This window comes from Tenrec ecaudatus, chromosome 8, assembly GCF_050624435.1.
Source record: "Tenrec ecaudatus isolate mTenEca1 chromosome 8, mTenEca1.hap1, whole genome shotgun sequence".
Lineage (NCBI taxonomy): Eukaryota > Metazoa > Chordata > Mammalia > Afrosoricida > Tenrecidae > Tenrec > Tenrec ecaudatus.
The window spans coordinates 43,811,340-43,826,915 of NC_134537.1; the positions used below are offsets into that span (position 1 = coordinate 43,811,340).

Consider the following 15,576-nt stretch of genomic DNA (forward strand, 5'->3'; position numbering starts at 1 on the left):
CAGCTGGACAAACCGGGACAGAGCAGTGACCAGAATGCTGAGTTGATGGCAGTGGGAGCGCACCTCAGGCCCTAAACCCAGACCAGGAAACTGTGCTTTGGGGACAAGATAGCCGTGAAGGTTCCACGGCAAACATAACATGGGGGTATAATGGGCGGCCCTGAACCGTGCACTTCAAAATGGTCACAGAGGAAAACTCTAGTTAGATATGTTTTACCACCGTCTATTAAAGAGGAAGAAGAATCCAAGTCCCACCAGAGCCCAGCAACCTTCCTGCCATCCCTCCCTGGTCAACCCCCTGCCCAGCCCCGGCCAGAGGAAAACTGGCCCTGCTCTGAACTAAGGCCATCGTCCGTCCTGACCCTCCTGGATGGGACATGAACTAAATCAGGCCAGAAGGCGTGCTTGGCTGCTCTGGCCAAAGCCATTTGTGAGACGCCTCTGTTGGTCTTCTTGCAAGGAGTTGAAGGGGATGTATGGGCAGCATGCATTCATGCGGATAGAAAAATCAGCTGCCGCCCGGGATCCTGATACAGGCCAGCGCCACATGGGTCAGAGTGGAATGGTGCTGCGCCTGGTCGGTTCAGCTGTGGCAGGTCACCAGGCCTTTCTTCCACAGCGCCTCTGGGTGGACTGGAACCTCTAACCATTAGGCTAGCGGTGGAGCATGAGAGCTGTTTGTGCCACTCAGGGGCTCCTGACTGACTGCAGCCCAAGGTGGTTATGCGGTCAGCCTTGCAGAGCTGTGCGGAGGTTTCTGGCTGGAGCTATCGCAATATTCTGGCACCTCTCTAAGTCAGCAGCTCCGTGCATTGCTGTTTTAAATATGAGGAACCCTGGCAGTGTAGTGATCACACAGTGGGGTTCTGACTGCCGGGCCCACACTTTGAAACCACCTTGGGAGAAAGACAGGGCTTTCTACTCCCATGAATAGTGACAGTCTCTGAAACTCACAGGGGAAGTGCACTTGGAGCTGAGCATTCTGCTGTATATAAAACCTGGACCCAGGATCACGGTATCCTCAGAGCACTTTATTCTGACATCAAAATCGAGTTAGTTGGTGGCGTGTAGTACTAGGGAAACATTGGCTGCTAATAGCAGCAAGAAATAAGGAAGTGTTTTTGAAGAAGGAGAGGAACTGATTTTGACAACCAGCACCAGCCTGAGATGTGAGGCCAGTGGGGACCAGGCAGTCCAGCCCTGGGCCAGCCCAGCGCAGAGTCCTGGTGCCTGGCCTCACCACTGGGGCCCGCTCGGCCCGCTGGGACACTGCCAGGCCAGCTCTGGGGTTGGAACTGGGAGTTCCACTCCCAAACTTCTGCTCTCTCAGCAAAGTGCGAGTTGCCAAGGACCAAGGTTAGAGCCAACAATGGCTTCCAGCACGGGCCTGCTGCCGAGTTCAGGCCAAGCAGCTGGCAGCGCCCCAGAAGTGGTTCCCCAGCTGCCTCCCAACACCCTCTGCCCTGTTCTGAGTCTGGTCCCAGGGGCACCCGCCCCCTCTGCCCCTGCTCTAGCCCTCCCTTCTGAGGCCTTGAGGGCTGGGAGTTGGAGGGAGAGCGCAGAGAAGGGGTGCCCTACTCCTCGCCTGGGCAAGGTGGTCTGCCACCCCAGCTTGTTCTGACTTTGGTAGAGAAGGTCCCGTCCCTGGGGGCAGAGGCCCAGTGCCCCCGAATCAGTCAGCTGCTCAGACCCAGGTTTGGATCGAAGCCTCTGTGGAGGGCTCGGCAGCCTCTTCCATTCCCATCCTGCCCTCACCCCTGCTGATCTCAGGCTTACGTGCTCCCCCAGCTCCTGGAGCCTCCACCCACTGCTGTATGTCAGGCTTTGCCCCCGCCTTCCTGGTTTGCTCACCAGGGAGTCAAACAAACAAGAGAACTATGCCCACAGCCATGGAGGAGATGCCAAGTCACGGTGTCCCTGCACAGGATTTCCAAGGCTAAACATCGCTATGGGAACAAGACAGCCTCATCTTTCTCTCAAGGTACAGCTGGTGGGTTTGAACCCCCGACCTTGTGGTTAGCAGTCCCAGGCTGACTCGATAGTGCCACCAGGGCGTTGGGCTGTGGTTTACCCCAGGCTGCTGCTTTCTGGACCACAGCACAAAAGGACACTCGGCTCTTGGCTCTTCCTGTGGGCGCTGCCCCAGCCTGTCTCTGTCTCCCTATCAGCCAGGCAGTGAGAACTGGCAATTCAGCTGGGTCACAGAGGCGCCTGCCCTTTCCTAGCCACCAGGGTCCAGGGTCCGGTGGCATCACAGGCTATAGCAGTAGGCTGCCAGCCAAAAAGCCAGTGGTTCAAACCCAACTGGTACTCCAAGAGAGAAAGATGAGGCTTCTAAAGATGGGGCTCTGGTCAAGATTGTCAGCCTCCAACCCCCCATGGGGCACTTCTGCTCTGACCTCTGACTTGTAGGGTGACTGTGAGTAGGCAGTGAAAAGTGGGGACCTGCTCAGTAGTCATGCTTACCAGCGTGTGGTCCCCTTGGCTGGCCACTCTTGCAGCACCCACCCCGCCCCACCGCCAGGAGGCAGGCCTTTCTGCACCTTCCTCTCACCTGCCCTTCTGCCTAGAGAAGTTTTGTCCTAGGGAGAGATACAGAGTTTCAACATTAGAACACCATGGGGCCGTGATTGCCGGCAGTGATTGAGGAGACCCTAGGCGAACGTGCACAAGTCTGAGTAAGACAGTTAGTTTGCAGGCAGGGCTGCCTGCCGTCTCGGGAAACCAGCTGAACCCACCCGTCAGCTATACACGGGGTTAGAATGGGAAGGGGACATACCGTTGCTTTTTCAATACTCCGGTGCATTTGTGCTTTGACCAACGATTACTTTTTTTGGTGTAAAAAGACACATGTCCCTTGGGCACATCCTAGCAGCAGCTTCAGTGCATATACATATGCTTATGTCGGTGAGAATGCTACCACTCGGAACAGCATCGCGGCAGTTTGCACGCTCACCTCATTGTCACGTACTGTCAAGAGACTGTGCTTCATTTTAGAGAAGACAGGCTCGTTAATCTGGAGCCTGCTGTGGAGCTGGGGCGGGCTGGGAAGCCAGCCAAGGGTGAGGGGGGTGTTTCAGAAGAATGGAATTGCCTGGACAGAGGCTCTCCCTGAACATTGCAGAGATTACAACCGATCTGTGCAGGATTTCAGCTCCAAATTAGGAAAGGAGGTTTGCCGAAGGGGAACCTAGCAGCATTCCCCAGTGGGTGGTTCTCTCTGGGGAGTGCTGCAGGACTTTCCTCGCCAAGAGTCAGGAGTCCCGGCGGTGTCCTGGGTTGCACACAGGCCTGGGAACCACAAGATCAGCAGTTTGAACCCCCCATTGACTCCTTGAGAGAAAGATGAGGCTTTCGGTATCCGTAAAGATTTACAGTCTCAGAAACCCAAAGGATGATTGTTCTCTGCTCTGTGGGGTCACTATGAATTGGAATTGATTCGATAGCAGTGAAGTCAATAAGGAACCCTGGTGGCACTGAGGGATAAGCGTTGGGCTGATAACTACAAGGTCATGGGTTAAAACTGTGCCTTGGGAAAAAGATAAGGCAGTCCTCAGTTGTAGTTTTACCGCATGGGAAACTCTGTGGAGGATGCTAGGAGCCGGGGCCACTCTGTGGCGGTAGGTCAGGGTCACAGAAAGACAAAGGAGGCAGGGAGCTGACAAGCAGGGGTGAGGCTGCCTCTGAGGACTTGCGAAGGGTATTGGTGTAGAAAAGAGGAACCCAGGCCCAGAGGGAGAAAGGAACTGAACATCATCCGGCAGACTGAGGGACTGGTCATTCGCAGCCCTTCCCTTCGGGGCCAGGCTTGGAGTGGTTATCGCCGTGCCTTCTCGGAACTCAGTGCTTCCTCGCGCTAAGAAAGTGAGCTGTCTGCACAGCTCTGGGGACGTGTATGTTGCTGCGATGCTGGACGCTCTGTCCTTGGCATTTCCAGTATCAGCAGGGTCACCCACAGCGGGCAGGTTTCCGCGGAGCACCCAGGCTCTGAAGAAGGTGTAGGGCCGCGTCACGGCAGAGAGTGAGGTAGGGTCAAATAATTCAAGCACCAAAGAGTGTCCTTGTTGAGGGCAGTGGGCGCGAGGACTAGCAGGAAGGGGCTAGTGAAGTCTTAGATGGGGAAGCTGATGGTAGGAGAGACCCAGCTCCATCTCCCGGGGCTCAGGCGGGGCCAGGGCAGGACCGTGGCATCATTGTGGGACTTAGTGTAGACTGAAAAGTCTGCTCCTTCAAAGGTCAGTCTGCATTTCAAGATGGCAGTGGCAGACCAGTGACCTAAAGGTGGGTCTTGGGCCAAGGTGGCCCGCTCACAAAGCCTACCCGGTGAAGGTGAGTCAGAGCAGGTGGCTGACCTGAAGGTGAGGTAAACAGAGGTGAGAGGTGAGGGCAGGAACCCAGGAATCTGTTCCAGGATGCATGGAGATCCTGGGACCTGCCAAATAACACTTAGCTTCAGCTCCTGCTAAATGAGTCTCCCCTGAGTTCACCTGGAGAGAGGCCGTGGAGGAGACCCATCAGAACCCTGTCCTGTCTGGAGCCCGAGACCAGGCTCCTCACTGGGGGCCAGGCCCAGGCTGGCGCTCTGTACTACAATTAAATCCATTTTCACAGACATGTGAGTAAGGTGTGACTGTGTAGGGGCTAGGTTCTTGAGTCTGGCACCAGGGTCCAGAGCTCACTAGCTGGAACCCCCTTAGGCAGATCACAGCCCACTCTGTGCCTCAGTTTCCTCATCTATAAAACACTAACCCAGCTGTGAAGCACGCATTGAGCTGCTCACCCCAAGATCAGCCGTTTAAAGGAAAGCTGGCCTCTCTACTCCCGGAAAGGTCTAGTCTCAGAAACCCACAGGGGTTTGTGTTGCCCTGTCCTATAGGGTCACTGTGAGACAGGACCAATTTGGGAGCAGTGAGTGAAACATTGTAGGGCGGAGTTAAGAATACATGCATGAATTCTTTTTAAACTCATTGCCCAGGACCTGGTAAGAATTAAATAGTTGGTGAACATTGGCTGCCATCACAATGATGGCGGTGATGGTGGTGATGGTGGTGGTGCTGATGGTGATGGTGGTGGTGATGGTGGTGGTGGTGGTGGTGGTGGTCGTGGTGAGTTAACTTGGAGGTCCCTCATTTTATCAAAGAGAACAAGAGAGAGAAGGGGAATTGGCCAGGGTCACCTGGGGAAGCTGTGGCCTCTCCATTGATTATGATACCTCCTGGGGACGCTTTCTAGCTTGCCATCAAAGCCTCACTCATGTGCAGATAGGGAGCGCAGCCTTCGTTGTTGCTTCCTGGTCTGTCTGTCCATTCAACATGCCCTTGCGGGCATCCCTGCTGGACTGGGTCCTCATGGTGCTGACGATGTAGAGAGGTGACAGGTGGAAGAGAGAGGGGGCTGACGGGGCAGTGATAGCTCCTCTCCCACTTTCTTAGCTCCCAGCGACAGGGGTGGGAGCATAGGGATGTGGAGACGTGTTGCCAGTGGAAATCCCGGAGCAGGGGGCTCTGTGCGGGGCAACTTTCTAGTCTGGATGGTGAAGACTAGAAGGCAAGGACAGGCCAGGGCCTCACCTGCCTGACACTGCACAATGTGGAGTCTCTGGGTGGTGCAGACACCTCATGTGACTGTCTGCTAATCGCCAAGTTGGAGGTTCACATCCACCCAAGCTTCCTTCAGAGGAAAGGCCACTGCTGAGAGAGCCTCGTGTAGCCCCGGTCCCCTCTGAGACAAGCCGGGTCGATGTGACAGCAGCAAGCCCCGATTGCATGGTGGGTTACTGCACGGTGAAGGTGGGCACGCCACTTGCCTTCCCCCCAGGCCTCACAGGCCACTGGTATAACCAGGTAGGAGACCCCACACAAGTTCAGTGAGAGGACACCCCAGGCCTCAAGGACGTCTGGGGAGTCACATCATTTTCATTCAGCCAGGGGCCCTCACTCAGTCACCCATGTTCTGCTCTCGGCTCTTCTCTCCCCAGGGTCAGCGGATTGTCCCCCTTCATGGGTGACAATGACAACGAAACCTTAGCCAACGTCACCTCGGCCACCTGGGACTTCGACGATGAGGCCTTTGACGAGATCTCTGACGATGCGAAGGATTTCATCAGCAGCTTGCTGAAGAAAGACATGAAGTAATTGGCTGAGCCTTCATTCCTTCCCATTTCCCCACTCCTGGGACAGGTGTCTCGGGAGGCACGGGTTGTCCCCACCGGTTACGGTATTGAGAAAGACCTCCTGGGGCTGGGGAGGGAGGGGCGTGAACATCCTCCTGGCCGAGGTTCCCTGACTAGACACCTGGTCTCTCCGGGCGTCATCCTCCCAGCACATAAAGCCACATTTGACTGCTCCCACAGCCTACCAATAACTGCTGTGTCATGTGCATGATGGTGGCTTGTTGAAGCCCAGCCTCCTCAGGACCCCTGAGCGTGGCGGAGGCAGTAGCTCCTCAGCAGGTGACAGACAGAGGCTGAATTAGCAGCACCTCTTCACAGGCTCCAGCCACCAACCCGAGTGCCTGGCACCGTATTTTCTCAAGCCAAAATGGTTTCAGAGACGCCTATGTGAACAAGACCAGGGTTAGGGTTGTGTTGCCCGGGCACTGGATTGAGCCCACCGTCTCTGCGCTCTGGGGCCACCTAGAGCCGCCCATCTGGTCAGAGGCGGAATGGAATGCACCTAACAGTGGTGTGCGCAAGTGCATAGGTGGCCCACGAGGGCACAGAAAGGTCTCAGTGAGGGGCACAGGCCTGTAGGGGCCCAGCGCAGAGGTGGGCCTGGGTGTGGAGTGCTGGCTGAATGACTGGTGAGGGGGATCCGCTCAGTTAAAGAGGGTGAGAGGGCAGGGGGATGTGAAGGCCGCTGTCCCAGGGGAAGAGGGTGGGGGCGGGGGCTGTCAGGTGAGAGTCGCTGGCCTGTCTGGCCCCTCTACTGGAAAACCCCCTGCCCCTGACTCAGTTCGAACCCACAGCAGCCCCTAAAGGACAGGGTAGAACTGCCCCATCAGGGGCGTAGTGTGGGGCTTTTTAAACGTTTCCCATGCACAGCCGCTTGCTGCCCGGGAAATTCACCACACCTCAGGTGCGTGATGCGTCTGGTTTTGAATTCAGTTCTGTTGCTGTGCATTCAGAGACCTTTCACTGTTGCCAACATTCGTAGCAGCAGGTCGAACCCACCAGCAGCTCTGTGGGGGGAAGAATGAGGCTGCCCGTTTCTGTAAAACTTTCCCGCCGTCGAAAAGCACAGGGCCGTTCTCCCCTGCCCTGTGGGGTCCCTGCCAGTCAGAGTGGACGCAGCGGCCATGGTTTCATGTTCCATTCTTTGCCGAAGCAGGGACCCCGGGAGCCGGGGTTGTACTTGGCAATGGGCAGCAGCTGCGAGGCTTGTCAGAGGAGGTGGGGGAGGTGAGCCGGGCAGTGTGCCTGAGCAGGAGGGGGCAGGACATCGAGGCCCGCCCGTGCTCAGCCCTGTGACAGGGACGGCACCTCCCTCCTGAAAACTCTGGTTTCTGTCAACAGAACTTTCCTTCCGGAGGATTTGGCAAATGTCACGGCGCACCCACCCCGTTCCCCCTGGGCACCATCCAGGCGCTGTGGGGAGTCCTTCTGTCTTTGCCACGTGGGCTCACCCAAAAAAACGGATCTTAAACAGCTAGAACCCCCACCCCCCAACGCTTCCCTCGAAAACCTCCTTCTAACAGCGTGTTTTGGAATCTCTTCTCCATTATGAAACTGCAGACAATTTGCAGAACACAGGAAAATCACTATTGGCCCTAGCTCCGATATCTAAAGTTCTGTTACACTCCCCGTCAGTGTTGGGGGGCCTATTAGCTTTGGGCTCTCCTAGTTTCAGTACAACGGAGGTTTCTGATAATGATCTTGAAATTGCTCTAGATGTCTGGGGCTTTCAGAAAGATTACATGTGTGTCCGTGTCCGTGGTCATCCTTTAGGGCCTGTGTGGGACATCCCTCCAACAGGGAAAACCCAGTGTTCCACCACACGCATGACAAGTCATGGACTTCCATGATTCTCAGAGGTCCCGCACGCTCCCCTCTCCCACGCAGATAGACAGGAGGATGTAGGCCACAGGACTCCAAGCCCACTGGGATCAATGGGCTGTGCTCACCCTGCATAGGTCAGCTGTCTCCAGACACGTCATCCCTTCGACCCGGACCCACAGGTCATGGGTCATCAGTTGCTTCCTTGGTGGTCAGACCATGGAGGAGGCGCGGAGAGTGCCGTGGGATGGCGGGTGGCCTGAAAGTTGGGTGTTCTGCTGTGTGAGGGAGACAGGGGACTGCCCACATCTGCTTTGGTCTCTGAGGTGCCCTCCTTCTCACTAACCCTCTGACCTCTGCCCCCGTCAGGAACCGCCTGGACTGTACACAGTGCCTGCAGCACCCGTGGCTAATGAAAGACACCAGCACTATGGAGGCCAAGAAGCTGTCCAAGGACCGGATGAAGAAGTACATGGCCCGGAGGAAATGGCAGGTACTGCGGGCAGCCTTCCCTGATCCTTCCCAGGACACTTTGCATTGATTTCTGAAATCGTCTGGGACCAATGTAGACCACCCAGGTCGGTGTTGTGTGGGGTTGTGCTCGGCCCTCTTGCTGGCCCCAGGGGGATGGGTTTCTTCGCTCCAACCATCTCCACAGCCCTGCTTAGCTTGGGCCCAGAGGGGCCAGTGGGGGGAGGCCTCAGGCTGCCTGGCCCCATCTGGCTCACACTCCGGCGTTTGCTGCCTTCGTGGTGGGAGTGAGCAATGGCACCTGTAGGCTTTTTGGTCACACCTGGAGCATGGCTGTCCTTTCAGGTGTGCTGATGGTCTGCCATTGCTTCATGATGAAAGGGAAGTGCCTCAGTCAGCTGCAGCAAGGTCCGGGGGCCCTTGAGGGGGTCTCAGAGTCGGCGAGTGGGAGACAGGAACCACACGACTCAAAGGTTGCGGTGACTGTTCCAATGTTATTCATGCAAAGCTTCAGCTTACATATTCTTTTTCTTGGCTTAAAGCTTATGGCCTGAGGTCATTCATCAGGAAATTCTCAGGCCACAAGACCATAACAAGTTACATCAATCACATCATGATTCTTGATTAAAAATTAGTACATCTTGAAACTAAAACTTTCTCAACTACAAGGGTGATAGACATAAACCTTCTAACAATAACTGATCACACTTCATCCAACTAGGGCGCATTGTTCTAATTATGAAATCAATAAAGCATTAATACATTTCATTATCAAAAGTTACTTGACAGGCTTTGGCTGTTCTTTCTGTTCCTTCTTGGGCTGTTCCTCTAGGGCTTTCATTTCTTATTCTTTCTTTTCCAGTAAGTTCCCATAAATTAAACTCCCAGAAGTCTTTCTGTACCAAGGTGTGAGTTGCCTCACAATAGGTAGCTTTGCTTCAGTGGACTTCAAACATCACGGAGGCCCTCTTCTTGCTAACCGTTCCATAAAACTTAAACCACTAAAAGGAACTTGTACACCTTCTTTGTTAACTATTCTTATGCCATTTTCATTACAAGCCCCTGTATAAGGTAAATCAGGGCCAGGAACTCTATTTCTTCCCCCTATGCGGTAACCAATATAAGGAGGGGGGAAAGAAGAGGATGATAAACTGTTTCAGAGTCTTGCACAAAAGCTTCCAAACGAGCCTCTGAGATTTCTGTGGGTTTCGGTTGCAATAGCTCAGCCTGCTCAAGATCTAACATAAATTCTGTAGGGGGGGCGATTTCTGGCTTCCAATTTCTAGTGTTATTATACAATACACTTTGCACGCAGTCAGGACATGGATCTTTCAAAGCCATTGGAAGGGGAGTGACCTCAACTTCTGGGGAATATTCCTCAGTTGACATCAGTTGTTTCCCAAAAGGGGAAGTGATCAAGATTATCAAGAACCAGAGAGCAGCTACAATGATCAATAATGATATCAGGCCAATAATGTCAAAGGGTTCACTGAAGAGACCTTCCTTGGTGGAGCCTTCTTTGAATGCTCCTCCTCCGTGCGCTGACTTTGTCAAGGCCATGGTTGGAAGTGGTCTCGGCAGGGGAGGCCAAGAAAGAAGCCTGGGGAGGGCCTGGGCGGTACAGACGGTTAATGACCCTGGCTGCTGGCTTCAAAGTCAGAGGTTCCCATCCGATGGGTGGTGCCTCTGAAAAAAGGCCCGGGGACCTGGAAAAGCCAGCCCCAGTCGCTTACCCTCTAAAGCAGACATCACTAGCTCTATGTCCCTGGGTTGGTGACTTCACCCCGCTGGGCCTTTGCTGTCGCCTCTGGAAGCGGGGCTAAGAGTGGTGCCCACCTCAAGCACTGTCCTGAGAACGAAACAAGGCCATCTTCAGTGGCCCGTATGTAGACACAGCCCGGCACAGAGCCGGTGGGCCAAGATGAGTGTGTCATGTACGAAGGGCTGGCCCAGGACCTGATTCCTGAGCACACAGTCAACCACAGCATGCAGTAGCCTTTGCGAGCAGGGGGATAAACGACCCAGACAAAGCAAAGAGGAGTCGTTAGCACCGCCGTCGTCTGTTTGGCTTATCTTGTCACGTTGTTTTTGTAGCGCGGTGACTGCTTTCCCATTCCCGGGCTACAGTGGGCTACATGGTTCTGATACTTAAGGAATGTACAGTGTCACAAAGGGCTGCTGGAACAGAGACATAAAAGGGAATAACACACGCCAGGCATATAGGCAGGCAGTATAGCACTGCATGACCATATATGAGAGTGGAGGGAGATGGAGCTAGTCCCACCTGGAGTCGGGTGTCACGAGGGCTTGCTCGCAGGGAAGGGTTGGGCACGGGACATGGGTGAGAACACAGAGAAGCGGGGATAGCAGCATGGTGGGCGGTTTGCAGCCTCAGAAACCCACAGGGCAGCCTATGCTTGAAGGCTAGGTAGGAGCCAACGGAACCTTGGAGCTGGGGAGTCAGGGGCTTGCAGGGCACATAGGCCTTTCCTGCGACAGAAAAGGAGCCCTGATGGCATGGTGCTTATGCCCTGGGCTGCTCACCATAAGGTCAGCAGTTCGAAACCACCAACCGCTTTGTAGGAGAGAGATGAGGCTTTCTGCCTCTGTAAAGAGTCACAGCCTTCGAAGCCCACAGGGGCAGCTCTCCTGTGGGGTTTATGTGGCAGAGGAGAGGAGATCACTGGTACACCGGCGGCAGCAGGTAATTTGCTGGTAATGTGCCACACAGGGTGACAACCAAGCTTCCCCCGAAAGGCCCAACTTCATTCAAAAGTTTAGAGAGGGAACCAAGGGGTCTGAGGATCTCAGGTGTGGGGGGAAGGCCCCACCATCCTGTGCACGTGGGAGATGTTCTTGGTTGACTCCAGTGGGTAGCTTAGGTGGGGCTCCATGTCTCCCTTGAGTGCAAGGTGAGAGTTGAAACACCTGCCAAACTCACTGCTGTTGAGTCCATGCCAACACATAGCAACCCTGTAGGAGGGGTAGACCTGGAAATCCTGAGGAGCAAGCTAATGGGTTTGAACCACCAACCTTGCACTTGGCAGCCCAATGTTTGCCCCACTATACTACCAAGGCAAGCTCCGATGCAAGGAAGCAAAATGAAGCCTCTAACATTGAGTTGATTCTGGCTCCCAGTGACCCTGGTACTGTTAGGATCCAGTAAAATCACAGTCGCCAAGATTCTTTAAAACAAAGAGGGGTCCACAAAATCGAAGGTTGGCTTTCCGATGATCCTGTGGCCCCTAGATGTCAGAGAAATAGTGGTATTTTCTGGAGAGAGTAGGGTAACTCCAGAGTGGGGTGGAGCGGTCCTCGGAGCTTGAGCTAAGGCAGCGGTTCTCAACTTAGGGGTCTTGACCCTTTTGGGAGCTGAATTAATCTTTCACAGGGGTCCCCTGATTCATAACAGTAGCAAAATTACAGTTATGAAGTAGCAACAAAATAGTTTTATTGTTGGGGGGGGTGGGGTCACCACAACATGAGCAACTGTATTAATGGGTTGCGGCCTGAGGAAGGTTGAGAACCACTGATCTCTAAGGGCTTTTGCTTGAGGGAGTCTTGCTGTGGGTTACAGGGCAGCCTGATTACCTCAGACTTTCTGGGAGAAGCAGAATGTGTGCAGACAGACCCAGGTCAAGATGACACCAAAGGCCAAGGGTACAGGCGGAGAGAGAAGACGCTGATGTTTTAGTCGCTCACATTGTCTTCCTATTGCTTACAGTGCTATTGACGGCAGGGTGTCCTAGACGTGGGAGTAGAAAGAAAGGGTGCAACCCAGAGAAGGGGCCTGAATTCACTCTGAAATGCAGGTGGCAGGCCTTGGAAGTGACTTCCCCCGCAAAGAACAGCGGTCAGGTTTCCCAAACGTGCACCAAAAGCAGTGTCGAGACCCCACTGTGCACATGTGTGCTGTCCCTGAAGCCTGGTTTCACCAGCAACAGCGCAGCCACCTCGGGCCCCCTTGGGGTGACATCGCTTCCTCTGAGATGCTGGCCACACCAGCTCCAGGTGCTGGCATCTTGGGCATCCCCTGCAGGGAGCAGTCCAGGTCCTGGGGGATTCCAGCAGGGGAGTGGCAGGGCAGCGGGTGGCATGTGCTGGTGAGAGAAGGCAGGGCAGGCACAGGTGCCCAGTACTCGCTCCAGCTGCATGAGCGAGAGAAGGCTCTTCGCTGGGGTTGTGGTTTCCATGAAAGGCCCTGCAGGGAGGAAGGACAGTGGATCCTTGAACAGCATGGGGGTGAGGGGTGCCGTCTCCCCACACAGTTGAAAACTCAGGTCGAACATTGGATTCCCCAAGATGTTACATACGGCTGGCCTGCTGTTGACTGGAAATCTTACCAATTACATCAACCGGCGCTTACCACAAAGGCCCACCGAAAAGCAGCATTTTAAAAAATGAGACAAAAAAGGGTATTTCCCCCCAAAAGGACACGGCTTTCCAGCCTGCTGGCATCCGCTGCCCAGATGGCTCTGCAGACTCCCTCTTCTTTTAGGACCTTGGCTCACTCTCTGGACCCGGGTCCCTCGGGGTGGTGGCACCCGCAGCGCAGCCCCTCAATGCACAGCACACATCACGCCACCCTCTGCTCCGGGAGCACTGCCAGCGCCTCCCGTGGCGCTCTGGGTGGAGCCTGTGGCGGTGCTCAGCGGGCACCCTGGAAACTGCGTGAGGACAGGAGGTCGCTCTGTGGCACAAGACGTGATTTCCCGGAGGCGAGCTGCTGGGAGGGAGATGATTGCGGGACATGGCATTTGGACCGTGTTGTTTGAGGGCTGACTGTACTACGGAGACAGAGACCCGTACACAAACGTCCATAAAGAGGTGGGCTGGGGTGGGGGTGGGTAAGCTTCGGGCTGCTAACCGCAGCATCTGTGGTTCAAACCCACTAGCTGCCCCATGGGAGAAAGACGAGGCTGCCCCCTCCTATAAAGATTTACTGTCGAAGAACCCCTGTGTAGGGTCGCCGTGAGATGGCATCTGAAAGGGGAGGACTCTTTTGGGGTTTCTGTTAGGAGACCTTGTAAAAGGCCAGGTGGTGGAGAAGCATGTAACACGGCTCCTGCGTACAAACTGCCAACTCTCTCCTCTGAGCCTAGAGAAGTAAGCACTTGACTCAATCTAGTTCTCTCCACCGGCACATCTGGTACTTCTCAGGGGACTGCTGGCACGTCCTGGGGGCCTGTGAAGGGTCTCCGGTTCAGGACTCCTGTCCTGGTTTCAGCATTGAAAGACCTGAGCGAGCCGGGATGGTTGGTGACCCTAGCCGGCTCTCTGGGGAGAACGGAAGGGGCTGGTGCGGACACTGCCCTACTGGAACCCAGGAGCTCAGGAACCCAACCTGGGCACCACCCTCGGGAAGGAAGAGGCTGACGCAGATGCGAATTGGAGATGAGAATGGCAGCTGGGCTGCCTCAGTCGTCCAACATTCTCCAGAGACAACCACTTCAGCTCAAAGGCATGAGACGGGAAGCCTAGAACACAGGGATGTATATCTTTTTTCCTTTCCAGCAAGTAACTGCCCTACCACGCCCTTTTTCATAAACTGATTCCCCAAGATTGACTTCTGATGCGGATCCCTCTACGGATTCTCATCAAGCACCTCTGAGGCCTCTCCCTCACTCTGGTCTCCTCACAGCAGGGAGTTTAGTAAGAGACAAGCGGACGGAAAGGCATCATTGTTCTGCACCATGCAAGGGTAGACGGAGTCCCAGGCAGCCGCAGCCCAGAAGTCTAGACTGAGGGAGCCCATGGTCTCAAGCGGCGGGGCTTCCTGCCGTGCACTTGTGGGACCAGGGAAGACCAGTGCAGCAGGGGCAGTGACACACACGGTCAGGCAGTAATCAGTAGATAGAGGGCTTGCGTGTCCCTTGCTGGGAATGGACCTACCGAGTGTAGAAACTCTGGGCTCAGAGCAAGGCAATATGTGTGGGGTAAGGGGCATGTGGCTGATGAGGAAACAGCCTGGTTTATCAGGAGGATGGCTGTGGCCACCTCTTGCCTGAGGCCAGGGTATGTCCTTACAGGCTGGGTCTCGGGAGCAGTCCCTCCCGGGAGAGCAAGGAGGATGGCCAAGTAGTTCTGCAGGTTACAGTGACTCTGACACAGTTACACAGGAAGGAAGGTAGCTATTGCTTCACCTTCTGCTCTTAGTGACCCCGTTGTCCCAAACATGCCACTTCCCCGTGGCAGCAGAGGGCCAAACACGCACCCACACCATGCAGGAGTGTGTCTGAGAGGGCAGGCGGCCAGAGGGCGGAGCCAAGTGGAACGATGGTTAAGGTCGCGAGGAGAAGAGGTGGTGTAGCTGTAGAAAAGTGACCACAGCCGTGGCGTTGCAGTCGCCTTATGTGCATGTGACGGCTGGACATTGGATAAGACTGAAAACGAATCTATATCTATATTAGCATGAGGATGCCAGTGGTAAGGCTCTACTCAAACCACACACTCACGCACACGCACGCACGCACGCACGCACGCGCACACACACAGTCTGAAGCTAGAGGCCTCCTGGCCTGATAGTCTAAATGTTTGAGCCTTCACAAGATGGCTTTCCCAGCAGGGTTTGCGGCCCAATGGGAAGGACAGAAACAAACCAGATGTGTGCTGGGAGGCTGTTCTCTGGCTGGCTCTCCGAAGGGCAAGTGGCCAGCCTGGGGTGGCATCTGCCTTTGAGGTGCACAGCCTGTTCTGTGCTTCATTCCCTCTCTGCGTCATTCCCACTGACCTTTAGCAAAGCACGGGGATCTTTGAGGGTGAGAAGCAGACACGGCTGTGCATTGCAGAGGTTTCTCTACACAAATCATAGGCTCGGTAGAGATTTTACAGTGCAGAGGACAGACATCTCAAGTGCTGGCACTGTCCAGAGGGATTCTTCCCCATCCTAAGGGGCCTGGTGCTGCAGCTAGATGCCATCCGTCCAGTCAGTTCCGACTCACAGGGACCTAATGTACAACCAAAGGAGGCACTGCCCAGTCCTATGCCGTCCTCACCATTGTTCTTAGGTCTGAGCCCATTGGGGCAGCCACGGTGTGAGCCCGTCCCGTGGAGGGACTTCCTCTTTTTTGCGGACCCTCCAGGGACTGGTCTCTCCTGACAATGTGTTCCAA

The 15,576-nt window shown here is 54.9% G+C and overlaps 1 protein-coding gene across 2 annotated transcripts in view; it reads left to right on the plus strand.

Annotated features, from left to right (window-relative positions):
- Nucleotides 1-15,576, plus strand: part of MYLK (myosin light chain kinase) — a 232,765-nt gene that overhangs the window by 209,836 nt on the left and 7,353 nt on the right. For both annotated transcript variants that reach the window (XM_075556319.1, XM_075556317.1), the window contains 2 exons: nucleotides 5,978-6,130; nucleotides 8,363-8,486. In XM_075556319.1, the coding sequence (XP_075412434.1) occupies nucleotides 5,978-6,130; nucleotides 8,363-8,486 (277 nt within the window). The remainder of the gene's footprint in view (nucleotides 1-5,977; nucleotides 6,131-8,362; nucleotides 8,487-15,576) is intronic.